This window comes from Oncorhynchus tshawytscha, linkage group LG08 (genome assembly GCF_018296145.1).
Source record: "Oncorhynchus tshawytscha isolate Ot180627B linkage group LG08, Otsh_v2.0, whole genome shotgun sequence".
Classification (NCBI taxonomy): Eukaryota; Metazoa; Chordata; class Actinopteri; order Salmoniformes; family Salmonidae; genus Oncorhynchus; species Oncorhynchus tshawytscha.
The window spans coordinates 15,270,242-15,298,136 of NC_056436.1; the positions used below are offsets into that span (position 1 = coordinate 15,270,242).

At 43.2% G+C, this 27,895-nt stretch overlaps 1 protein-coding gene across 1 annotated transcript in view; it reads left to right on the forward strand.

Moving 5' to 3' along the window:
• Positions 1-27,175, forward strand: part of LOC112255785 (endoribonuclease Dicer-like) — a 66,248-nt gene extending 39,073 nt beyond the window's left edge. The window contains exons 25-36 of the mRNA XM_042326251.1: positions 1,619-2,569; positions 2,627-3,044; positions 3,391-3,543; positions 3,899-4,051; positions 7,290-7,439; positions 9,470-9,720; positions 18,511-18,766; positions 19,095-19,347; positions 19,570-19,838; positions 21,625-21,787; positions 21,988-22,063; positions 24,898-27,175. Of these exons, the coding sequence (XP_042182185.1) occupies positions 1,619-2,569; positions 2,627-3,044; positions 3,391-3,543; positions 3,899-4,051; positions 7,290-7,439; positions 9,470-9,720; positions 18,511-18,766; positions 19,095-19,347; positions 19,570-19,838; positions 21,625-21,787; positions 21,988-22,063; positions 24,898-25,063 (3,259 nt within the window). The 3' untranslated portion in view covers positions 25,064-27,175. The remainder of the gene's footprint in view (positions 1-1,618; positions 2,570-2,626; positions 3,045-3,390; positions 3,544-3,898; positions 4,052-7,289; positions 7,440-9,469; positions 9,721-18,510; positions 18,767-19,094; positions 19,348-19,569; positions 19,839-21,624; positions 21,788-21,987; positions 22,064-24,897) is intronic.
• Positions 27,176-27,895: the final 720 nt, after the last annotated feature.

Consider the following 27,895-nt stretch of genomic DNA (forward strand, 5'->3'; position numbering starts at 1 on the left):
AAACATAATCTTCAGTGTGCCATAGAATTGGCACCTTTCCCTGTGTTGCTACAGTTGTGGGGGTCTTAAGATTCTAGATTCTAAGATTTTCTCACTTGAAAATGGCATTCCTCACAGATGTTTCATTATTTATCCTGTACACCTGTGTTGTCCTAAAACAGTGGGTTGTGCAAGAAACGGAATTAAATAATTAATGGTTCCTAAAGTTGATGAATGAATTAGGAGGTTTGAAAAGGATTGTATGGTGTTATATTTAATAGATATACAGTTGAAGTCGGAAGTTTACATACACTTATGGCACATATTGCACTTTTACTTTCTTCTCCAACACTTTGTTTTTGCATTATTTAAATCAAATTGAACATGTTTCATTACTTATTTGAGGCTGATTTTATTGATGTATTATATTGTTAAAATAAGTGTTCATTCAGTTTTGTTGTAATTGTTATTATTACAAATACATCAAAAAATTGTCCGATTAATCGGTATCGGCTTTTTTGGTCCTCCAATAATCGGTATCGGCGTAGAAAAATCATAATCGGTCGACCTCTAGTATACACGCAGCTCTCCCTCCTATACCCTCCTCTTCTTTATCTCCTTATTGTTATTATTATTATTATGATCCTCATTATAATAATAAGTAATGTCATTATCATTAGTAGTCTTAGTATAGTTTCCTTGTATAACCACCATCGAGCTGTAGACCTAAGAGCGAATCCTATTTAGTCTTAATACCGTAACTGATTTAGGCCTATAATTCAATATTTAGGCTACTGTATCTATCAATCAATCATTCATGCTTTGAAATGCAATCAAGCATTTTAGTTTTAAAAATTAAATAACAACGGGAGCTTTTGAAGTCAATGTCTTCCACACATCTGACTTTCCCTTTCCCTCCTGAGCAACCAGTAAACATTAACCCGTTTCCAGTGTCTTTTTCACATCCTCCACATCAGTTTTACTGTCGACATTACTATGTTCGGAGTTAGTTATAACCAATTTATTGATGTGATTATGATCGGCTATAGCTCAGGCCCTATTGGTCACGCAATAGATGCTTACATGTTTTACGTAAAGAGAGTAAGGTTTCAGGGAATAGGGAATGTTTTTCCTAAACAAATTAAGGATTTCTTGAACAACTTTTCAGTCAGAAACAAGTAAGAAACTAAATTGCTGAATTTTGTTGCAGCTTCAGCACGGACAGCGCAATAAACACTTCCTGTGCTCTGGTGCCTTTTCTCTGTGTTAGGGAGAAGTGCGAGACAACGTGCGCCAGTCACACAGGCACTCACTGTCATTTTGTTTTAACACAGGATGACCATCGGGCTCTTTTTTGAGTAATTTCTGTTTCTTAATGTTTTTATCAAGCTGTATGCTTAAAGCATCAGACAAGCTCAGTGCATATGTAGTTGGTTTTATTCAAACACGCGGTGTCGGTCTAATATGGAAAAATAATCGATTGGTCGAAATAACAGGACAACTCTCAGTTGACAAATATTTTTTTGTCGGACAGCCCTAGAACTATCCTTTTAAATCTAATTGCTACTTGATGTTTGGCTGTTGGATAATAGCACTCCAACACTACATAATGTCCCTAAATCTCACACGGTCTTTATAGGTATCCAAACCTGGACTTTGGATGGAAGAAGTCCATCGACAGCAAGTCATTCATCTGTCTGCGTGATGAGGATGAGGAAGAGGAGGAGGAGGAAGAGGACAGCGGTGACGATAACTGTAAACAGCAGGGCCAGACTGTAGCCCCTGGACTTGCTGCTGCTGTTTCCCAGCAACCCTGTAGTGACTGTCATGTCTCTTCTCGGCCTGAGGGGTGCGACATCCACCAACGTCCCGAAGATGACAGACCAGAGGACGAGGAGCCCCAGCAGCCAGACTCCGCCTCCTGCACTAGCATCCTCGCTAACGGCACTGCCCCTATTGCCAATGACAACGGTGACCACGGCGACCATTCACACCTTCACGACGGACGTGACAACTGCCAATGTCTCCCGGCTGGTTCTGGTTTGCCACTGGAGAATGAAAAAGAAGTATCAACAACACAAACCACTACCTCAGTTCTTCCTGTGCAGCCCTCTCTTAGCATCGAGAACCAGAATCTAACCCCAACACCCCCTCAGCCCCAGCCAGGGACCCAGCCTCCACCCCCTCACCCCCAGGCAGGGACCCAGCCTCCAACCCCTCAGCCCGGGACCCAGCCTCCACCTCCTCCACCCTCTCAGCCCCAGCCAGGGACCCAGCCTCTACCCCCTCAGCCCCAGCCAGGTACCCAGCCTCCACCCCTCAGCCCGGGACCCATCCTCCAGCTCCTCCACCCTCTCAGCCCCAGCCAGGGACCCAGCCTCTATACCCTCAGCCCCAGCCAGGGACCCAACCTCCACCCCCCAGCCCCAGCCAGGGACCCGACCTCCACCCCCTCAGCCCCAGCCCCAGCCTGCACCCCTCAGCCCCAGCCAGGGACCCTGCCTGCACCCCCTCAGCCCCAGCCAGGGACCCAAACTCCTCCCCTCAGCCCCAGCCAGGGACCCAACCTCCACCCCCTCAGCCCCAGCCAGTGACCCAGCCTCCACCCCTCAGCCCCAGCCAGTGACCCAGCCTCCACCCCTCCCAGCCCCAGCCAGGGACCCAGCTTCCACCCCCCAGCCCCAGCCAGGGACCCAGCTTCCACCCCCCAGCCCCAGCCAGGGACCCAGCTTCCACCCCCCAGCCCCAGCCAGGGACCCAGCTTCCACCCCCAGCCCCAGCCAGGGACCCAGCTTCCACCCCCCCAGCCCCAGCCTAGCGATGAATGTAGACCAGGGGGGACCTCAGAGCTCCGTGAGGGCGACGGACACCACGTGAATCAAGCTACCTCAGACTGCTGCAGCCCAGCAACGATGACGGGGCCCGCCGGCACAGCTCCCATCACCACAACACCTTTACCTGACCCCCCGGAGACCCAGGAGATCACCACCAGCAGCTCTGTAGTGGGGGATACCCTTGGCCCCTGCTCCAAGACCCTGGGGCCCAACCCTGGGCTCATCCTTCAGGTATGGTTCAACAAGTTTTTCAGCGTTAGTTGATGGTTACTTAGGTCGTTTAATTGAAGTTTTGATTGTTGTAACGAATAAATATCAGATTTTCTATCAAAATATACTTAGATATTCACATATTCTTACTTGTCTGTTGTGGGGGAGAAAAACCACATATTTAGAATCAACACATCCCTCTTGTCCTCTTGTTTATTTGACTTAAATCTCTGTTCAGCAATTAAAAATATCACTTACACATGTTTTCATTGTTTGATTCCTACCTTCAAGCCCTCAACAAAAATTGATTCAGTCAAAAATGGAAAAAAAGACCAGCAATCACCTGAATCTTTGTTTGTTTCTGAAGGCCCTGACCCTGTCCAACGCCAGTGACGGCTTCAACCTGGAGCGTCTGGAGATGCTGGGAGACTCCTTCCTGAAGCACGCCATCACCACCTACCTGTTCTGTACCTACCCCGATGCACACGAGGGACGACTCTCCTACATGAGGAGCAAGAAGGTGAGCCTAGGGGAGGGGCGAGGGGAACGATCGACTTTTTGCTTACGTCCCAAACTACCCTATAGCCTTTATAGTGCACTACTTTTGATCAGGGCCTACATTAGGGCTCTGGTTAAAAGTGGCGCACTATATAGGGAATAGGGTGCCATTTGGTACGCATCCCGGGGGTTGGGGTTGAATGTTTGTCAGTGGAATTCTTTGTTTGCCTATTTGTATGAGAGTTTGTTTGTGGTTCTTTGTTTTACTGTACATTTTGTCACATAGGCCTACATTTCACCTAATGCATTCTTAGGAAGTTTACATATGATGTATGTGTGGAATGGTGTGAATTGAATAGCTATTTTGTGTTTAACAGGTGAGCAACTGTAACCTGTATCGTCTGGGAAAGAAGAAAGGTCTTCCTTGCAGGATGGTGGTGTCCATCTTTGACCCACCGGTCAACTGGCTGCCTCCTGGCTACGTGGTCAATCAGGACAAGAGCAGCGAAGACAAATGGGACGAGGATGAGGTACGTGATGCAGTGTGTGTGTGTGTGTGTGTTTGTGCTCATGCTTGTGTGTGTTTGTTCATTTGCCTTGTGAAGTTTGTCTTACATGAGCCTTCCTAGCCTGTTTCATCACTCACTGTCTAATCTTCTCTGCTCCTCTCCTGATTTGGCCACTAGAGGGCAGGCCTATACCTTATTGCAGGGGTTCCCAAACTTTTTATAGTCCGTACCCCTTCAAACATTCAACCTCCAGCTGCATACCCCCTCTAGCACCAGGGTCAGCGCACTCTCAAATGTTGTTTTTTGCCATCATTGTAGGCCTGCCACATACACACTATACAATACATTTATTAAACATAATAATGAGTGCGTTTTTGTCACAACCCGGCTCGTGGGAAGTGACAAAGAGGTGTTATAGGACCAGGGCACAAATAATAATATTATAATAATCTATAATTTTGCTCTTTATTTAGCCATCTTACATATAAAACTTCATTTGTTCATCAAAAATGGTGAATAACTCACCACAGGTTAATGAGAAGGGTGAGCTTGAAAGGATGCGCATCAAATCAAAGTTAATTTGTCACGTGCGCTGAAACCTTACAGTGAAATGCTTACTTACAGGCTCTAACCAATAGTGCAAAAAATGTATTAGGTGAATAATAGGTAGGTAAAGAAACAAAACAACAGTAAAAAGACAAGCTATATACAGTAGCGAGGCTACATACAGACACAGGTTAGTCAGGCTGATTGAGGTAGTATGTACATGTAGATATGGTTAAAGTGACTATACATGTATGATAAACAGAGAGTGGCAGTAACGTAAAGAGGGGTTGGCGGGTGGTGGGACACAATGCAGATGGCCCGGTTAGACAATGTGTGGGAGCACTGGTTGGTCGGGCCAATTGAGGTAGTATGTACATGAATGTATAGTTACAGTGACTATGCATATATGATAAACAGAGAGTAGCAGCAGCGTAAAAGAGGGGTTGGGGGGGTAAATGGCTTGGGGGTAAAAACACACAACTCTGCAATGTTGGGTTGTATTGGAGAGAGTCTCAGTCTGTGCCTGTATTTAGATTTCATGCTAGTGAGGGCCGAGAATCCACTCTCACATAGGTATGTGGTTGCAAAGGGCATTTTTACGCTGCTGCTACTCTCTGTTTATCGTATATGCATAGTCACTTTAACTATACATTCATATACATTACTGGTAGGCCTATATATTACTGGTAGGCCTATACGTTACTGGTATACATTACTGGTAGACCTATACATTACTGGTATACATTACTGGTAGGCCTATACATTACTGGTATACATTACTGGTAGACCTATACATTACTGGTAGACCTATACATTACTGGTAGACCTATACATTACTGGTAGGCCTATTCATTACTGGTATACATTACTGGTAGGCCTATACATTACTGGTAGACCTATACATTACTGGTAGACCTATACATTACTGGTAGACCTATACATTACTGGTAGGCCTATACATTACTGGTATACATTACTGGTAGACCTATACATTACTGGTAGACCTATACATTACTGGTATACATTACTGGTAGGCCTATACATTACTGGTATACATTACTGGTAGACCTATACATTACTGGTATACATTACTGGTAGGCCTATACATTACTGGTAGACCTATACATTACTGGTAGACCTATACATTACTGGTAGGCCTATATGTTACTGGTATACATTACTGGTAGACCTATACATTACTGGTATACATTACTGGTAGGCCTATACATTACTGGTATACATTACTGGTAGACCTATACATTACTGGTATACATTACTGGTAGGCCTATACATTACTGGTATACATTACTGGTAGACCTATACATTACTGGTATACATTACTGGTAGGCCTATTCATTACTGGTATACATTACTGGTAGGCCTATACATTACTGGTAGACCTATACATTACTGGTAGACCTATACATTACTGGTAGACCTATACATTACTGGTAGACCTATACATTACTGGTATACATTACTGGTAGACCTATACATTACTGGTATACATTACTGGTAGGCCTATACATTACTGGTATACATTACTGGTAGGCCTATACATTACTGGTATACATTACTGGTAGACCTATACATTACTGGTAGGCCTATACATTACTGGTAGACTTATACATTACTGGTATACATTACTGGTAGACCTATACATTACTGGTAGGCCTATTCATTACTGGTATTCATTACTGGTAGACCTATACATTACTGGTAGACCTATACATTACTGGTAGACCTATACATTACTGGTAGACCTATACATTACTGGTATACATTACTGGTAGACCTATACATTACTGGTAGACCTATACATTACTGGTATACATTACTGGTAGACCTATACATTACTGGTATACATTACTGGTAGACCTATACATTACTGGTATACATTACTGGTAGGCCTATACATTACTGGTATACATTACTGGTAGGCCTATACATTACTGGTAATGTATATCCGGGTTGGATGCGCGCTGTGTTAAGAAGCAGTGCGGCTTGCTTGGGTTGTGTATCGGAGGACGCATGACTTTCAACCTTTGTCTCTCCCGAGCCCATACGGGAGTTGTAGCGATGAGACAAGATAGTAGCTACTAAACAATTGGATACCATGAAATTGGGGAGAAAAAGGGGTAAAATTTAAAATAATAATAATAAAATACTGGTAGACCTATACATTACTGGTAGGCCTATACAATACTGGTATACATTACTGGTGTGCATAAGAGAGTGAGTGGTGTGTGCTCAGGGCCATTTTCAGCATCATGGTCTGACTATTATTATGTTACATGTCAGACAATTAGCATTTAATGAATATGCATAGAGAACTTCCCACATGGTAAACTTCATGAGTTATTAATGATTTATAAATGTACTATGTCAGATATTGAATTACATTAGGTCTGTAAGTCATTGAGTTGGATAGGGCTGCCTCCCGTCTCACATCCAAAGCTAATCTAATGCTGCGTTGAGAGTAAAACTTTGGGACGATAATCTGTATTAATCCTATTGTGGGATTTGACCACAGCTCCAGGAGTCAACTACAGGCCTGGAGGCACTACTGGATTAAAGAGAAATTGGATAATAAGACATTAAAACAATTCCCATAGTAATCCATCCACTTTTTCTCCTTTCCCTCTTTGTCTCTCCTCCTAACCTCTCCCTTGGCTTTCTTTCTCTCGTCACCCTCTCGCTTGCTCTCTCTCAGGCCAAAGAGGAGCTCCTGGCCAACGGTAGTGCTGGAGAGGAGTTGTGTGTGGAGGAACTAGGGGAGGAGGTTCTGGAGGAGGATGAAGATCTGATGTGGAAGGAGCCTAAAGACGAGGTCAACGTGGAGGATGACCTGGAGTACTACCAGGTAGGGAGGAGTTCAAGACGACCACAAATGGCACCCTATATCCTATATAGTGCACTACTTTAGACCTGGGCTCGTAGAGCGCTGGTCAAAAGTAGTGCACTACATAGGGAATATGGTGCCGTTTGGGATTGGTTGATGGTTGTTAGGGGTGATTAATCGAAAGTTGACTCTTGTGTTGTTAATATTGATATTGATTGATGTTCTGCTTTGAGGGAGCTAGCACACTGTGTATGTGACGAAATATGATTTGATTTGAGTTTTATATTCAACAAATACTATACAGTATTCAGACACCTTGACTTTTTCCACATTCTGTTAGGTTACAGCCTCATTCTAAAATTGATAAAATCGTTTTTTTTCCACTATCAATCTACACACAATACCCCACAATGACACTTTTTTCCCCCTGCTAATTTATATATTTTTAAATCCCTTAAAATATCACATTTACATAAGTATTCAGACCCATTACGCAGTACTTTGTTTGAGAACCTTTGGCAGCGATTACAGCCTGGAGTCTTCTTGGGTATGAATGACGCTACAAGGTTGGCACACCTGTATTTGTGGAGATCTCCCATTCTTCTCTGCAGATCCTCTCAAGCTTTGTCAGGTTGGATGAGAAGCGTCGCTGCAGAGCTATTTTCAGGTCTCTCCAAACATGTTAGATCGGGTTCAAGTCCGGGCTCTGGCTGCGCCACTCAAGGCCATTCAGAGACTTGTGCCAAAGCCTGTGTGCTTAGTGTCGTTGTCCTGTTGGAAAGGTGAACGAACCTTTGCCACATTCTGAGGTCCTGAGCGCTCTAGAGCAGGTTTTCATCAAGGATCTCTCTGTACTTTGCTCCGTTCATCTTTGCCTCGATCCTGACTAGTCTCCCAGTCCCTGCCGCTGAAATACATCCTTGCAGCATGATGCTGCTACCACCATGCTTCACCGTAGGGATGTTGCCAGGTTTCCTCCAGACGTGACTCTTGACATTCAGGCCAAAGAGTTCAATCTTGGTTTCATCAGACCAGAGAATCTTGTTTCTCAGAGACTTTGGCTGCCTTTTACTCCAAGCGGGCTGTCATGTGCCTTTTACTGAGGAGTGGCTTCCGCCTGGCCACTCTATCATAAAGGCCTGATTGGTGGAGTGCTGCAGAGATGTTTGTCCTTCTGGGAGGTTCTCCTATCTCCACAGAGGAACTCAAGAGCTCTGTCAGAGTGAACATCGGGTTCTTGGTCACCTCCCTGACCAAGGCCCTTCTCCCCCGAATGCTCAGTTTGGCCGGGCAGCCAGCTCTAGGAAGAGGACCTTCAATGCTGCAGAAATTTTTTGGTACCCTTCCCCAGATCTGTCCCTCGACACGATCCTGTCTCGGAGCTCTACGGACAATTCCTTCAACCTCATGGCTTGGTTTTTGCTCTGACATGCACTGTCAACTGTGAGACCTTATATAGACAGGTGTGTACCTTTCCAAATCATGTCCAATCATTTGAATTTACCGCAGGTGGACTCCAATCAAGTTGTAGAAACATCTCAAGGATAATCAGTGGAAACAGGATATACCTGAGCTCAATTTCGCATCTCATAATAAAGAGAATGAATACTTGTGTAAATAAGGTATCTTTGTTTTTTGTTTTTAATACATTTGCAAAAATGTCTCAACCTGTTTTTGCTTTGTCATTATGGGGTATTGTGTGTAGATTGCTGAGGAAATTGTTTAATTTAATCCATTTTAGAATAAGGCTGTAACGTAACAATACGTGGAAAAAGTCCAGGGGTCTGAATACTTTCCGAAGGCACTGTATGTGGTGTGTAGACCAATACAAGTTTCCATGTAATTACTCTATAGTAAGAGGTATGAATGCCTGCATACCAGACACATGCTTGCTTATCAATTACAGTGGGAAATGCTGTATCAAAACACAATGTAATTTATTTAAACACATTTTTATTTTCAGCTATGGAAAATTTAATTTAAATGTGTTAATTTCTAATCGATAAGGATGTCCTCGATCGACTAATTGATTAACTCATTCCTACTACCAGGAGCACATCAAGTTCATCGACAACATGCTCATTGGCTCCGGTGCCTTCGGCAAGAAGATTTCCCTCGGTACCTTCCCCCCTGCCCCCGCCACCCCTGGCCCAAGTCCTAGTCCCTCTGCCCGTTCCTCCTCCCCTGCAGCCGAGCCCAGCTACGGGGAGTGGAAACCCCCCAAGAAACCTGGCCCGGTCCCCACCCCCCACTACCCCTCAGAGCCTAGCGGTAGTGGCTCAGCAGATGAGTTTGACTACAGGTGAGTTTCCCCCAATCCCATGTGAAGTTGTACCTGAGCACCTAGGAGGCAAAGCGCTGTATTTGAGCAGTAAGGCCCGACCGGGTGTGGTATTTTTTATTTTTTAAATTGAACCTTTATTTAACTTGGCAAGTCAGTTAAGAACAAATTCTTAATTACAATGACGGCCTACCTAGGCCATACCAGCCCTTAGCCAATATACCATGGCTAAGGGCTGTTTTAGTAGTAAAATGGCGCCAGAGAAGAAGGTTGGTGTTCTACGTGTCCCCAACCGATATTTTTTTTTTGTTTGTTTATTTGAGTTGTTTGTAACTTAATTTTTTACTTATTTTGTACATAATGTTACCGCTACCGTCTCTTATGACCGAAAATAACTTCTGGACATCAGGACTGTGATTACTCACCACAGACTAGCAGACTCCTTTTTTTACTTTAATGAGTCTGACGAGCCCGACGCAAATTATATACTGCTTTCTCGGGAACAGGCCCAGATCCCCTTGATTTACGTGAAGAGGAGAAAAAGGGCCAGAGGGCAGGCTGCCTTATGAGAATTCGTAGGCGATCGAATAAACCCCCACTTCCTTCCATTCTGCTAGAAAACGTGCAATCTTTGGCGAATAAAATCGATAACCTATGTGGAAGATTGACCTACCAACGGGACATTCAAAACTGTAATGTCTTATGCTTCACGGAGTTGTGCCTGAATGACAACACTATCAAAATACAGCTGGCTGGTTATACGATGTACCGGCAGGATAGAACAGCAGCGTCTGGTTAGACAAGGGGCGGCGGACTATGTATTTTTGTACATAACAGCTGGTGCACGATATCTAAGGAAGTCTCGAGCTATTGCTCGCCTGAGGTAGAGTATCTCATGATCAAATCAAAATCAAATCAAATTTATTTATATAGTAATAATAATAATAATCACAGGCAGAATAGTTGAAACTGGAGCAGCAGCCCGGCCAGGTGGACTGGGGACAGCAAGGAGTCATCATGTCAGGTAGTCCTGAGGCATGGTCCAAGGGCTCAGGTCCTCAGAGAGAGAGAAAGAAAGAATTAGAGAGAGCATACTTAAATTCACACAGGACACTGGATAGGACAGGAGAAGTACTCCAGATATAACAAACTGACCCTAGACCCCCGACACAAACTACTGCAGCATAAATACTAGAGGCTGAGACAGGAGGGGTCAGGAGACACTGTGGCCCCATCCGATGACACCCCCAGACAGGGCCAAACAGGAAGGATATAACCCCACCCACTTTGCCAAAGTACAGCCCCCACACCACTAGAGGGATATCTTCAACCACCAACTTACCGTCCTGAGACAAGGCCGAGTATAGCCCACAAAGATCTCCGCCACGTCACAACCCATGGGGGGGGGGCGCCAACCCAGACAGGAAGATCACATCAGTGACTCAACCCACTCAAGTGACGCACCCCTCCTAGGGACGGTATGAAAGAGCCCTAGTAAGCCAGTGACTCAGCCCCTGTAATAGGGTTAGAGGCAGAGAATCCCAGTGGAAAGAGGGGAACCGGCCAGGCAGATACAGCAAGGGCGGTTCATTGCTCCAAAGCCTTTCCGTTCACCTTCACACTCCTGGGCCAGACTACACTCAATCATATGACCCACTGAAGAGATGAGTCTTCAGTAAAGACTTAAAGGTTGAGACCGAGTTTGCGTCTCTCACATGGGTAGGCAGACCAGATTGCATAAAAATGGAGCTCTGTAGGAGAAAGCCATGCCTCCAGCTGTTTGCTTAGGAATTCTAGGGACAATTAGGAGACCTGCGTCTTGTGACCGTAGCGTACGTGTAGGTATGTACGGCAGGACCAAATCAGAGAGATAGGTAGGAGCAAGCCCATGTAATGCTTTGTAGGTTAGCAGTAAAACCTTGAAATCAGCCCTTGCCTTGACAGGAAGCCAGTGTAGGGAGGCTAGCACTGGAGTAATATGATACATTTTTTTGGTTCTAGTCAGGATTCTAGCAGCCGTATTTAGCACTAACTGAAGTGTATTTAGTGCTTTATCCGGGTAGCCGGAAAGTAGAGCATTGCAGTAGTCTAACCTAGAAGTGACAAAAGCATGGATTAATCTTTCTGCATCATTTTTGGACAGAAAGTTTCTGATTTTTGCAATGTTACGTAGATGGAAAAAAGCTGTCCTTGAAACAGTCTTGATATGTTCTTCAAAAGAGAGATCAGGGTCCAGAGTAACGCCAAGGTCCTTCACAGTTTTATTTGAGACGACTGTAAAACCATTAAGATTAATTGTCAGATTCAACAGAAGATCTCTTTGTTTCTTGGGACCTAGAACAGGCATCTGTTTTGTCCGAGTTTAAAAGTAGAAAGTTAGCAGCCATCCACTTCCTTATGTCTGAAACACATGCTTCTAGCGAGGGCAATGTTGTGGCTTCACCATGTTTCATTGAAATGTACAGCTGTGTGTTATCCGCATAGCAGAGAAAGTTAACATTATGTTTTCGAATGACATCCCCAAGAGGTAAAATATATAGTGAAAACAATAGTGATCCTAAAACGGAACCTTGAGGAATACCGACATTTACAGTTGATTTGTCAGAGGACAAACCATTCACAGAGACAAACTGATATAGTTCCGACAGATAAGATCTAAACCAGGCCAGAACTTGTCCGTGTAGACCAATTTGGGTTTCCAATCTCTCCAAAAGAATGTGGTGATCGATGGTATCAAAAGCAGCACTAAGGTCTAGGAGCACGACGACGGATGCAGAGCCTCGGTCTGATGCCATTAAAAGGTCATTTACCACCTTCACAAGTGCAGTCTCAGTGCTATGATGGGGTCTAAAACCAGACTGAAGCATTTCGTATACATTGTTTGTCTTCAGGAAGGCAGTGAGTTGCTGCGCAACAGCCTTTTCAACAATTTTTGAGAGGAATAGAAGATTCGATATAGGCCGATTTTTAGTTTTTAGTTTTTTTTCGGGTCAAGGTTTGGCTTTTTCAAGAGAGGCTTTATTACTGCCACTTTTAGTGAGTTTGGTAGACATCTGGTGGATAGAGAGCTGTTTATTATGTTCAACATAGGAGGGCCAAGCACAGGAAGCAGCTCTTTCAGTAGTTTAGTTGGAATAGGGTCCAGTATGCAGCTTGAAGGTTTAGAGGCCATGATTATTTTCGTCATTGTGTCAAGAGATATAGTACTAAAACACTTGAGCGTCTCTCTTGATCCTAGGTCCTGTCAGAGTTGTGCAGACTCAGGACAACTGAGCTTTGAAGGAATACGCAGATTTAAAGAGGAGTCCGTAATTTGCTTTCTAATGATCATGATCTTTTCCTCAAAGAAGTTCATTAATTTATTACTGCTGAAGTGAAAGCCATCCTCTCTTGGGGAATGTTGCTTTTTAGTTAGCTTTGCGACAGTATCAAAAAGGAATTTCGGATTGTTCTTATTTTCCTCAATTAAGTTGGAAAAATAGGATGATCGAGCAGCAGTAAGGGCTCTTCGATACTGCACGGTACTGTCTTTCCAAGCTAGTCGGAAGACTTCCAGTTTGGTGTAGCACCATTTCCGTTCCAATTTTCTGGAAGCTTGCTTCAGAGCTCGGGTATTTTCTGTGTACCAGGGAGCTAGTTTCTTATGAGAAATGCTTTTAGTTTTTAGGGGTGCAACTGCATCTAGGGTATTGCACAAGGTTAAGTTGAGTTCCTCGGTTAGGATGTTAACTGATTTTTGTCCTTTGGCGTCCTTGGGTAGACAGAGGGATTCTGGGAGGACATCAAGGAATCTTTGTGTTGTCTGAATTTATAGCACAACTTTTGATGTTCCTTGGTTGGGGTCTGAGCAGATTATTTGTTGCAATTGCAAACGTAATAAAATGGTGGTCCAATAGTCCAGGATTATGTGGAAAAACATTAACATCCACAACATTTATTCCATGGGACAAAACTAGGTGCAGAGTATGACTGTGACAGTGAGTGGGTCCAGAGACATGTTGGACAAAACCCACTGAGTCGATGATGGCTCCGAAAGCCTTTTGTAGTGGGTCTGTGGACTTTTCCATGTGAATATTAAAGTCACCAAAGATTAGAATATTATCTGCTACGACTACAAGGTCCGATGGGAATTCAGGGAACTCAATGAGGAACGCTGTATATGGCCCAGGAGGCCTGTAAACAGTAGCTATAAAAAGTGATTGAGTAGGCTAAGCTGTAGACCACACTATCTACCTAGAGAGTTTTCATCTGTATTTTTCATAGCTGTTTACATACCACCACAGACTGATGCTGGCACTAAGACAGCACTGAATGAGCTTTATTCCCCCATAAGCAAACAAGAAAACGCTCACCCAGTAGCCAGTAGTGGTGCTCCTAGTTGCCGGGGACTTTAATGCAGGGAAACTTAAATCCGTTTTACCAAATTTCTATCAATATGTTAAATGTGCAACCATCGGGGGAAAAAACTCTGGACCACCTTTACTCCACACACTGAGACGCATACAAAAATCTCCCTTTCCCTCCATTTGGCAAATCTGACCATAATTCTATCCTCCTGATTCCTGCTTAGAAGCAAAAATGAAAGCAGGAAGCACCTGTGACTAGATCAATAAAAAAGTGGTCAGATGAAGCAGATGCTAAGCTACAGGACTGTTTTGCTAGCACAGACTGGAATATGTTCCTGGATTCCTCCGATGACATTGAGGAGTACACCACTTTAGTCATGGGCTTCATCAATAAGTGCATCGATGACGTCATCCCCACAGTGACTGTACGTACATACCCCAACCAGAAACCATGGATTACAGGCAGCATCCGCACTGAGCTAAAGGCTAGAGCTACCGCTTTCAACCCAGAAGTTTATAGGAAATCCTGCTATGGCCTCCGACAAACCATCAAACAGGCAAAGTGTCAATACAGGACTAAGATCGAATCATACTACACTGGCTTTGACGCTTGTCGGATGTGGCAAGGCTTGCAAACCATTACAGACTACAAAGGGAAGCACAGCCGAGAGCTGCCCAGTGAGACGAGCCTAGCAGACGAGCTGAACTACTTTTATCCTCGCTTCGAGGCAAATAACACTGAAACATGCATGAGAGCACCAGCTGTTCTGGACGACTGTGTGATCATGCTCGCCGCAGCTGATGTGAGTAAGACCTTTAAACAGGTTAACATTCACAAGGCAGCATGGCCAGATGGATTACCAGGATGTGTACTGCGAGCATGCGCTGACCGACTGGCATGTGTCTTAACTGACATTTCAACTTCTCCCTGTCCGAGTCTGTAATATCAACATGTTTTAAGCAGACCACCATAGTGCCTGTGCCCAAGAACACTAAGGTAACCTGCCTAAATGACTTCTGACCCATAGCACTCACATCTGTAGCCATGAAGTTCTTTCAAAGGCTGGTCATGGCTCACATCAACACCATTATCCCAGAAACCCTAGACCCACTCCAATTTGCATACCGCCCCAACAGATCCAAAGATGATACAATCTCTATTGCACTCTACACTGCCCTTTCTCACCTGGACAAAAGGAACACCTATGTGAGAATGTTTTTCATTGACTACAGCTCAGCGTTCAACACCATTAGTGTCCTCAAATCTCATCGATGAGCTAAAGACCCTGGGACTAAACACCTCCCTCTGCAACTGGATCCTGGACTTCCTGATGGAAGTGGTGTAAGGGTAGGTAACAACACATCCGCCACGCTGATCCTCAACACAGGGGCCCCTCGTGTGCGTGCTCAGTCCCCTACTGTACTCCCTGTTCACTCATGACTGCACGGCCAGGCACGACTCCAACACCATCATTAAGTTTGCTGATGTACACAACAGTGGTAGGCCTGATCACTGACAACGATGAGACAGCCTATATTGAGGAGGTCAGAGACCTGGCCGTGTGGTGCCAGGACAACTACCTCTCCCTTAATGTGATCAAGACAAAGGAGATGATTGTGGACTACAGGAAAAAGAGGACCGAGCACACCCCCTTTCTCGTAGACGGGGCTGTAGTAGAGCAGGTTGAGAGCTTGAAGTTCCTTGTCCACATCACCAACAATCTTACATGGTCCAAGCACACCAATCATGAAGATGGCACGACAAAACCTATTCCCCCTCAGGAGACTGAAAAGATGTGGCATGGGTCCTCAGATCCTTAAAAGTTTCTACAGCTGCACCATCGAGAGCATGGTTGCATCACTGCCTGGTATGGCAACTGCTCGGCCTCCGACCGCAAGGCACCACAGACGGTAGTGTGAACGGCCCCGTACATCATTGGGGCCAAGCTTCCTGCTATCCAGGACCTCTATACCAGGCGGTGTCAGAGGAAGGCCCTAAAATGGTCAAAGACTCCAGCCACCCTAGTCATAGACTGTTCTCTTTGCTACCACATGGCAAGCGGTACCGGAGCACCAAGTCTAGGTCCAAAACGCTTCTAAACAGCATCTACCCCCAAGCCATAATACCCCTGAACATCTAATCAAATGGCTACCCAGACTATTTGCATTGCCCCCCCCTTTACACCGCTTCTACTCTCTGTTGTTATCATCTATACATTGTCACTTTAATAACTCTACCTACATGTACATATTACCTCAACCAACCGGTGCCACCGCACGTTGACTCTGTACCAGTACCCCCCTGTATATAGTCTCGCTGTTGTTATTGTACTGCTGATCTTTAATTACTTGTTACTTTTATTTCTTATTATTATCCATATTTTTTAAAACTGCGTTGTTGGTGATGGGCTCGTAAATAAGCGTTTCACTGTAAGGTGAAAACTGTTGTATTCGGCGCATGTGACTAATACAATTTATTTGATTTGTTCTTAAGCATGACACAAAGCAGAGTGCCTGAATACAGTCTTTAACCGTGGTATATTGGCAATATACCGCAAACCCCCGAGGTGGCTTATTGCTATTATAAACTGGTTGAAATCAAATTGGCCTTACCGTTAAATGCTAACTTACAAGCTCCTAAACAACAATGCATTTCAAGAAATAAAAAATAGAATAAAAAGTAACACTATAACATTGTGTAACAATAATGAGGCTATATTCAGGGGGTACCGAGTCAATGTGCGGGGAAACAGGTTAGTCAAGGTTATTTGTACATGTAGGTAGGTGTAAGGTGACTATGCATAGATTACCACTGCAATTGTAGCAGTAAAAATAAATGTTTTGTCATACACGTGGTATACGGTCTGATATACCATGGCTTTCAGTCAATCAGCATTCAGGGCTCGAACTATTATAATACAATCAATTGTTTATTTGAACAACTTGGTACATATGCAGAATCATGCATGAAATGATATGTCATACAATATATAAAAAGAGGTAAAAATATACAGTACCAGTTAAGTTTGGATACATCTACACATTCAACGTTTTTTCTTTATTTGAACTATTTTCTACATTTTACAATAATTGTGAAGAGATCAAAACTATGAAATAACACATGGAATCATGTAGTAACCAAAAAACTGTTAAACAAATCCAAATATATTTGAGATTCTTCAAAGTAGCCACTCTTGGCATTCTCTCAACCAGTTTCATGAGGAATGCTTTTCCAACAGTCTTGAAGGAGTTCCCATGTTTGCTGAGCACTTCTTGGCTGCTTTTTTTTTTTTCTTCACTCTGTGGTCCAACTCATCCCAAACCATCTCAATTGGGTTGAGGTCAGGTTATTGTGGAGGCCAGGTCATCTGATGCAGCACTCCATCAATCTCCTTCTTGGTCAAATAGCCCTTACACAGCCTGGAGCTGGAGGTGTGTGTTGGGTCATTGTCCTGTTGAAAAACAAATGATAGCCCCACTAAGTGCAAACCCGATGGGATGGCATATTGCTGCAGAATGCTGTGGTAGCCATGCTGGTAAAGTGTGCCTTGAATTCTAACTAAATCACAGACCATTACACTTCCTCCTCCATGCTTCACGGTGGGAACCACACAGGCGGAGATCATCTGTTCACCTACTCTGCGTCTCACAAAGACACAGCGGTTGGAACCAAAAATCAGACAGATTTCCACCGGTCTAATGTCCATTGCTTGTGTTTCTTGGCCCAAGCAAGTCTTATCTTATTTTTGCTGTCCTTTAGTAGTGGTTTCTTTGCAGTAATTCGACCATGAATGCCTGATTCACATAGTCTCCTCTGAACAGTTGATGTTGAGCTGTGTCTGTTACTTGAACTCTGTGAAGCATTTATTTGGTCTGCAATTTCTGAGGTTGGTAACTCTAATGAACTTATCCTCTGCAGCAGAGGTAACTCTGGGTCTTCCTTTCCTGTGGCGGTATTCATGAGAGCCAGTTTGATCATAGCGCTTGATGTTTTTTTAGACTGCACAAGTTTTCCAGATTGACTGACCTTCATGTCTTAAAGTAATGATGGACTGTCGTTTCTCTTTGCTTATTTGAGCTGTTCTTGCCATAATATGGACTTGGTCTTTTACCAAATAGGGCTATCTTCTGTATACCACCCCTACCTTGTCATAACACAACTGATTGGCTCAAACGCATTAAGAAGGAAAGAAATTCCACAGGGGTGGCTACTTTGAAGAATCTTTGTTTAACACTTTTGATTACTACATGATCCCATATGTGTTATTTCATAGTTTTGGTGTTTTCACAATTATTCTACACTATAAAATAGTAGAAATAAATAAAAACCCTTGAATGAGGTGTGTTCAAACTTTTGACTGGTACTGTATATTCTACCTAAATGAATGGACAGTGCATTAATGACTGATTTGGCATACCACTTAATTAATAAGTAGACATATCAAATGATTGTGAATTATTCCAGCTCGTGGGATGCCATGTGTTACCTGGACCCTAGCAAGGCAGGGGAGGAGGATGATTTCGTGGTGGGTTTCTGGAACCCGTCGGAGGAGAACTGTGGGGCGGAGTTGGGGAAACAGTCTATCTCCTATGACCTGCACACAGAGCAATGCATCGCTGACAAGAGCATCGCTGACTGTGTGGAGGCATTGCTGGGCTGCTACCTCACCAGCTGTGGGGAGAGGGCTGCTCAGATGTTCCTCTGCTCACTGGGACTCAAGGTATGGCCTTAGATACACCACCTCTCTCTATCGTCTACCTCTGCTGTTATTCTTGTGTTAATGTAGACTCTAATCTATTAAAGTAACTCTACTGTTGTGTTAATGTAGACTAATATATTAAACTACCTCTACTGTTGTGTTAATGTTCACTCTAGTTATAATGTTCCTCAAGGTAATTGATGCCTGTGATAGTGTTTATTATAAATAGCAGATGCTTTTATCCAAAGCAACTATGTGACCTATGGGAAAATCAAATGTACAAGTTACATTCCTGAGCCATCACATGAAGCATGACTTAATAATACAACCTATCACTATCATGATCCAGGTGTTACCGGTTGAGAGGAGGAGGCTGAAGGAGAAGGACGGGGTCATAGAGGTCGTGAACCTTGACCTCCAGTATGGCTGGCTGAAGATCCCACCCCGCTGCATATTTGACCACCCGGACGCCGAGCTCACCCTCAACCACCTCATCTCTGGCTTTGAGAACTTTGAGAGGAAGATCAGCTACACCTTCCAGAACAAGGCCTACCTGCTGCAAGCCTTCACACACGCCTCCTACCATTACAACACCATTACTGGTAAGCATGAGTTTCCTACGGAATCTATTTCAAAATGGATGAATCCTAATGAAGGAATGCACATATTGCATAAGATTGCATTGTTTCTAAAATGTTGTAGTAATTCCAGCACGTTCTGTAGTGTGCCTTTAATATAATTTTGTTCCATTGTAGAATGATTGACACTTCCACTCCCTCATACTTCCTCTCCATTCTCCCTCCCTCGTTTTCTCTCTTTCCCAGATTGTTACCAGCGACTAGAGTTTCTTGGCGATGCAATTTTAGACTACCTCATAACGAAGCACCTTTATGAAGACCCGCGCCAACACTCTCCTGGCGTGCTCACAGACCTGCGCTCGGCGTTGGTCAACAACACTATCTTCGCCTCCCTGGCCGTCCAGTACGACTTCCACAAGTACTTCAAGGCTGTGTCGCCCGAGCTGTTTCATGTCATCGACGACTTTGTGCAATTCCAGCTGGAGAAGAACGAAATGCAAGGCATGGACTCTGAGGTGGGTTTAGGGTGGTCCCATCCCCGCAATTGTAAGGTTTGATTGCATCTCGAATGGCTCCCTGTAAGTGGTGCACTATATAGGGAACAGGGTGCCATTTGGGATGCATCCTTGTTGAAGAAGTGTGGTGTTTTGTTGTGGTAGTGTATTTACTTGTAGTTTATGGAAATGGAACAAAAGTTATGTGTGTTCTGGGGTGTTTGTTTGTTTGTTGTTGTGGGTGTACATCTGTTGTACTCTTGTTCTATTGTTCCACATTTTCCCAGCATACCCCAGTGTATATTTCTACCAAGAAATCTTTGCAGAGACCTAATGATAGCTTTTTGCCTTGTTGATAATTACTAACATTTAAACATGTTTTGTGGGACATACTCATGTTTTTTTCTGCCCCTAACATAAAAGTCCCAAAACATAGGCTGTCAGTTCATATGAATCTGTTTTAGATTTAGATTTTGGAATGTTCAGTATAAAATTACATTTATATTAAATCCAGTTGGATTTAATTTATTTTTAAGGGCCTATCTTGGCAGTGAATCGGATCTCGTTTGAGCAGAGCTTGTTTTATGCCAAAGGGATAACATTAAAACATTTTAAAGAAGAAAAACTAATTTAGGAAAATGTGTAAATATTTCCCCTTAATAGCTCAACTGGACGGCGGGGTCTCTGGGTCTCCAGTGTGTGTGAGGGTACAGCTGACTTTGTATTTGCTATTAAACTTAATACAGTAATAACTTTAAAGGCACAGTGCCGTAAAAAATGTGATTTGCCTGTGTTTTATATACATTTCCACACTGAGTTTGGAACAATACTGTGAAATTGAAAATGACAATTAAGCCCTTTTAGTATAAGAGCTGTTTGAAAAGATCATCTGAAATTTCAGCGTGTTTTGGTGAGATGGAGTTTTGGCCTGTCTGGTGACATCACCCGGTGGTAAGTTAGTTAATAGACCAATAAGAAATAGTTCCAAACCTCTCTGCCAATAACAGCTAATTTTCAGATTCCCCTTTCACTCAGGCCACTCCTTTCTTGAGAAATTGCTCTTTGAAGCTAAGTTTTGTTTCCTTTTCTACCATTTTATTTTAAAACATTCACTGTAAGGTACTTAGTTGTTAACCAGAAACAATTTAATATTGAGGTAAAAACAGTTGCATTGGACGTTAAATACAGTTCAATACTTGTATTACTTGAATTTAACACTTGGCCTCCCAAGTGGCGCAGCGGTCTAAGGCTGCAGTGCTAGAAGCGTCACTACAGATCCGGTTTAGATCCCGGGCTGTGTCACGACCGGGAGACCCATGAGGTGGTGCACAATTGGCCCAGCGTCGTCCGGGATAGGGGAGGATTTGGCCGGCCGAGATGTCCTTGTCCCGTCGCACTCCAGCGACTCCTGTGGCGGGCCGGGCGCATGCACACTGACACGGTCACCAGTTGGACTGTTTCTCCTCTGACACCTTGGCTGGCAGTGTGTCAAGAAGCAGTGCGGCTTCTTCGGGGGACTGTAACTACCAATTGAATATCTCGAAAAATGATCCTCAGATATTCATTTTCCACAGGAAAATGCTCAATTCACTCTATAGCAAACATTACTTTTTTCTTAGCACATTTGTTAGTAGATATGAATATGATATCACATGGGAGACCATGTTCAGTCTGAGTTATTAGAAAGATGCCGTACTAGAGCACAGACCAAAAAAACAACAACATTCAATCCACTCGTGAGAACATATTTTTTTCCACCTTAACAAAAACGACTTTTACGGCATCTGTTATTCCCCCTTTCCTTCAGCTTCGGCGCTCAGAGGAAGACGAGGCGAAAGAAGAGGACATTGAGGTCCCCAAGGCAATGGGAGACATATTTGAGTCACTAGCCGGAGCAATTTACATGGATAGCAGAATGTCACTGGAGACAGTGTGGCAAGTGTATTATCCAATGATGAGGCCACTTATAGGTAAGGAGGAGAGCGAGAAACTACTTCTTCCACCTTTTGATTTTCTCTTTTCTGATTGTTTGGCAGTTCATGCAGGGAGGCTTTTAGTTTCAATGATTTACTAACTATTAATGTTCTCATATGTCTGTCCCAGTGATCATCATATTGAGGAGTTAAAAAGATGAGGGTTCATGTTATAACTTTTTTCTTTTCCCCCGCAGAGAAATTCTCGGCTAATGTCCCTCGCTCTCCGGTGCGGGAGCTATTGGAGATGGAGCCTGAGACAGCCAAGTTCAGGTAGGAGGATTTCTGTTGTGTGTGTGTGTATACAGTGCATTTGGGAAGTATTCAGACCCCTTGGCTTTTTCCACATTTTGTTACGTTACAGCCTTAGTCTAAAATTGATTAAATTGTTAATTTTCCTCATCAATCTACACACAATACCCCATAATGACAATGTAAAACAGGTTTTTAGACTTTTTTGCAAATTGATCAAAATAAAAAAAACAGGGAAAATATTTATGTAAGTATTCTGACCCTTTACTCAGTACTTTGTTGAAGCACCTTTTGTCAGCGATTACAGCCTCTGTCAGGTTGGATGGGGAGCATCGCTGCACAGCTATTTTCAAGTCTCCCCAGAGATGTTTGATTGGGTTCAAGTCCAGACTCTGGCTGGGCCACTCAAGGACATTCAGAGACTTGTCCTGAAGCCGCTCCTGTGCTGTCTTGGCTGTGTGCTTAGGGTTGTTGTCCTGTTGGAAGGTGAACCTTCGCCCCAGTCTGCGGTCCTGAGTGCTCTAGAGCAGGTTTTCATCAAGGATCGCTCTGTACTTTGCTCTGTTCATCTTTCCCTCGATCCTGTCTAACCTCCCAGTCCCTGTTGCTGAAAAACATCCTCACAGCATGATTCTTCCACCACCATGCTTCACCGTAGAGATGGTGCCATGTTTCCTCCAGATATGACGCTTGGCATTCAGGCCAAAGAGTTCAATCTCTGTTTCTTCAGACCAGAGAATCTTGTTTCTCATGGTCTGAGAGTCCTTTAGGTGCCTTTTGGCAAACTCCAAGTGGGCTGTCATGTGCCTTTAACTGAGGAGTGGCTTCTGTCTGGCACTCTACCGTAAAGGCCTGATTGGTGGAATGCTGCAGAGATGGTTGTCCTTCTGGAAGGTTCTCCCGTCTCCACAGGGGAACTTTGGAGCTCTGTCAGAGTGACCATTAGGTTCCTGATCATCTCCTTGAACAAGGCCCATCTCCCCCAATTGCTTAGCTCTAGGAAGAGTCTTGGTGGTTCCAAATGAATAAGGCTATAAAGTAACAAAATGTGAAAGGATCTGAATACCCTCTGTGTAGGTGTAGTTGTGTGTGTGTGTGTGTGTGTGTGTGTGCATAGTACCAGTCAAAAGATTGGACACCTACTCATGCAATGGTTTTTCTTTATTTTTACTATTTTCTACATTGTAGAATAATAGTGAAGACATCAAAACTATGAAATAACACTTGGAATCATGTAGTAACCAAAAAAGTGTAAAACAAATCCTTCTTCAAAGTAGCCACCCTTTGCCTTGATGACAGCTTTGCACACTCCTGGCATTCTCTCAACCAGCGTCACCTGGAATGTTTTTCCAAACGTTTTGAATGAGTTCCCACATATGCTGAGCACTTCTTGGCTGCTTTTCCTTCACTCTGCGGTCCAACTCATCCCAAACCATCTCATTTTGGTCGAGGTCGGGTTATTGTGGAGGCCAGGTCATCTGATGCAGCACTCCATCACTCTCCTTCTTGGTCAAATACCCTTACACAAATGATAGTCCTGCTAAGCGCAAACCAGATTGGATGGTGTATTGCTGCAGAATACTGCGGTAGCCATGCTGGTTAAGTGTGCCTTGAATTCTAAATAAATGACTGACAGTGTCACCAGCAAAGCACCATCACACCTCCTCCCCCATGCTTCACAGTGGGAACCACACATGCGAAGATCATCCGTTCACCTACTCTGCTCCTCACAAAGACACACGGTTTGAATGAAAAATCTCATATTTGGACTCATCAGAACAAAGGACAGATTTCCACCGGTCTAATGTCCATTGCTTGTATTTCTTGGCCCAAGCAAGTCTTATCTTATTTTTGCTGTCCTTTAGTAGTGGTTTCTTTGCAGAAATTTGACCATGAAGGCCTGATTCACATAGTCTCCTCTGAACAGTTGATGTTGAGATGTGTCTGTTTCTTGAACTCTGTGAAGCGTTTATTTGGGCTGCAATCCGAGGTGCAGTTAACTCTAATGAACTTATCCTCTGCAGCAGAGGTAACTCTGGATCTTCCTTTCCTGTGGCGGTCCCCATGAGAGCCAGTTTCATCATCAGCGCTTGATGGTTTTTGCAACTATACTTGAAGAAACTTTCAAATTCTTGACATTTTCCGCATTGACTGACATTCATGTCTTAAAGTAATGATGGACTGTCGTTTCTCTTTGCTTATTTGAGCTGTTCTTGCCATAGTATGGACTTGGTCTTTTACCAAATAGGGCTATCTTCTGTATACCACCCCTACCTTGTCACAACACAACTGATTGGCTCAAACGCATTAAGAAGGAAAGACATTCCACAAATGAACTTTTAACAAGGCACACCTGTTATTTGAAATGCATTCCATGTGACTACCACATGAAGCTGGTTGAGAGAATGCCAAGAGTGTGCAAAGCTGTAATCAAGGCAAAGGGTGGCTATTTGAAAAGTCTCAAATATAAAATATAAAACTTTTTGGTTACTACATGATTCCTTATGTTTTATTTCGTAGTTTTGATGTCTTCACTATTATTCTACAATGTAAAAATTTGTAAAAAACAAAGAAAAACCATTGAATGACAAGGTGTCCAAACTTTTGACTGTTACTGTGTATATTTTTTTAACCGTTTTAGCTGGCTTGCTTACTTACTTGATTGCAATTATTATATTCTCTTTTCAATTAACTCACCCCCTACCCCATATATATTCTATAATTCACATATTATAGAATCTATATGCCTTGTACAATATTTAATTAGTTTCTCTAATGTAAGCTTTCCTGACCATGTTGCTAGGATGCCACTTCACTTTATTGTCCTGTATGTAATTCAATGCCCCCTTCCTCAGCCCTGCGGAGCGGACGTACGACGGGAAGGTCCGTGTGACAGTGGAGGTCGTGGGCAAGGGCAAGTTCAAAGGCGTGGGCCGCAGCTACCGGATCGCCAAGTCTGCTGCCGCGCGCCGGGCCCTGCGCAGCCTCAAAGCCAACCAACCTCAGGTCCCAAACAACTGAGCTTCACACGCTAACTAGCTAGCTACTGATGCTAGCTACTGATGCTAGCAACTGATGCTATCTACCTACAACTGTCGCTAGCCAGTAGCCACTGATGCTAGCTTGCTACTGATGTTAGCTAGTCGCCACTGATGCTAATTACTGACGCTAACCAGTAGCTACCAGTGCTAGCAACTGATGCTAGCTACCAACACAGTGCAGCATTAGTCCTGTATCTTCAGCCCTCAATGGCACAACCAAGGCAGCCAGGGAACGTTCTGTGGAGACATGGGGAAGTCACAATGAGAGCTGATCTAGTTGTAACGGATTTCACATTTTATTTTACATTTTTTTGCAAACACAATCTTTCCTTTCCTTCTGTTCTCTGCTTTGTGTAATCACAAGAGTGCTTTATTAACGTATAGCAAAGTGTTAAAAAGAAGAAAAAAAGGTCAGGTGTTGCTTTGTTAATTTCTCACTTTTATTTTTTTTTATTTTACTTTTTGTTTGTTTAACCTTTGCTTTGTGTCAGTGAGATGTTAGGCGTATGCGTATTATGAGTAGTATTAGATTTGTACATAGTTCAAATCAAAGGTGTAAATCTAAAAACGCTATACTCCTCAGTCTGTGCACTAGTGCCAGTTTTAAAGCGGTTTTTAAAATGCTATTGCTAAGGAAATGGCAAGCAGAGGCCAGACCACCAGTGAAGACGACCAGTGTGGCCCACCTCTGTCTGAACTCTGTCTTGAGATGCTATTCTTAGGATGCGTCTAAAATGGCACCCTATCCCCTATATAGGACCCTATGGCCCTGGTCAAAAGTAGTGGACTATAAAGGGAATAGGGTGCCATTTGGGACGTACCCTCAATCATTATTGCACTTATTCCATTAGGGTCTGTTATGTTCAGAATTGTGTGGTCGGATTGGACAACAAAATCCTATATGTAACAAAAATATATATATACATTTATGATGAAATATAAATATTATTTGCCTTACATACTAAGGCCCTCCCTCGTATCCTGAAAAAAAGAATAGGAATTCAACATTCCCGCTTACTGTAAATTTAAAAAATAGTTTTTAAACAGCACTCGAGGATGCATGTTTGTGTAGCTTATGTATTAATAACCATGGCAACTGGATGGCTTATATAAACATTTATAAATCTATCAATATATCTAGAGGGAAAGAGATATTAAATGTTTATTATTATGACATAAGTCGACAACTTTAGTCTCAAGTAATGTCTTTTGATACCAAGATTGATCATCTTTATTTTGTTGGTCATTTTGTAAGACTCAGAGCACCTTTTGAGTACAGTCTTTAGGACACAGGTTGTTCTTCTTTTTCAACAGAATCGTGGTTCACACATCCCTTCACTTTACCAAAGCTAATACAGATGTGACTCTACAGGGTTGCACATGTGAAGTCAGTTCCTAGGGATATGCACACCAGCCTTTTTGTTCAATTATTTACTTCAAACACATTGTGACATAGCGTCCACGTTATGTGACTACATAGCCTCTTAGACTAAATGTATTTTATTTTCTCTCAATAGTATCAATAAGCCCTCTTCACTTGAATACCTCAGTTGATTGCATGCATTTGTTTTTGGTGCTATGTTTTGTGTTGTATTAAGCTTGAATTTCTCATCCTTTTTGCACTGTAACTATAATACCTCTTTCTTTGACCTTTTTGAAATCTGTCAGTTGGGTTGGTTGTCCTGTTCTAGCAGCCTTCAAGCTGTAGTGGTTCAGTTGCATCGGTGTTTTCTTTGTTTTTCTTCTCTCCCTGCCCATTGATTTAATGCTTGATGATTTGGTGGGGTAAATCCAGAGGGTATTCTCATTCTGCACATACATGGGCCTAAACGAATGTCTTCCGTCTCTGTTGAGCATCAGTCCTCTTCAAAGGAAGAAGACATGAATTGGCCATGATCAGATGGAGGGGGCCTCCTGTACTGTAGCTTGTTGAAGTAAACCGATTGCACTCTATATCTCTCACCGTGTGTGGCCAGCGCAGTCTTAGTATATGTCGAAGGCCTTTGCAAGACTACTTCGGATTCAGCCTTTTACGATTGTCACATGTCACACTGTGCGATGTTACCAAATTAAAATCTTGATATCAACCTTGTCAGATTGTAAGATTTTCTTCAGTTCTGTCGTCACATTCTGCGATTTGACTTGAGGCTACGTCAACTACAGCAGTGTAAAAACTGAAAGTATGCATAGTTTTAACAAGCAACCTTTATATTTCCACTCAATCAAATCTGCTTCCCCAAAATAGCGTGGTCTCTGTGGTAGAACGTTTATTTTGATTGGCGATTTGGTGCATTTATCAAATTCCCATCAGGTAGCCCGATTTCAGCCTTGTCATGTAAACAAGAATATTAGGGAAATCATTCTTCTTGCACAGCATATAAATGTTTAAATTTAACTGTTATAATAATCTGACTATTCACAATAATCGTATTATTGTGTGCCGTGTTCCTATTGGTCAGTTACCGGATCAGCTCATACCACCAGCCACTCTACACCGAGCCTACGACCGTCAGCACGTAGCGGTACTTAATCGGCAGACGTGTCATACTGAACGAGCCAAGCCCTCAGACAATCGTTTACAACCTACAAATTTGCCCACGGTGTGAAAATGTCTGGAACAGCAAAATTGTGTCTTAAAACGGCTGGATTTGTACAGTCTGTGGGGGGCTTAAGATTCTAAGATACTTTCTCATCCGAAAATGGCATTCCTCACAGATGTTTCATTATTTATCCTGTACACCTGTGTTGTCCTAAAACAGTGGGTTGTGCAAGAAACTGAATTAAATAATTAATGGTTCCTAAAGTTGATGAA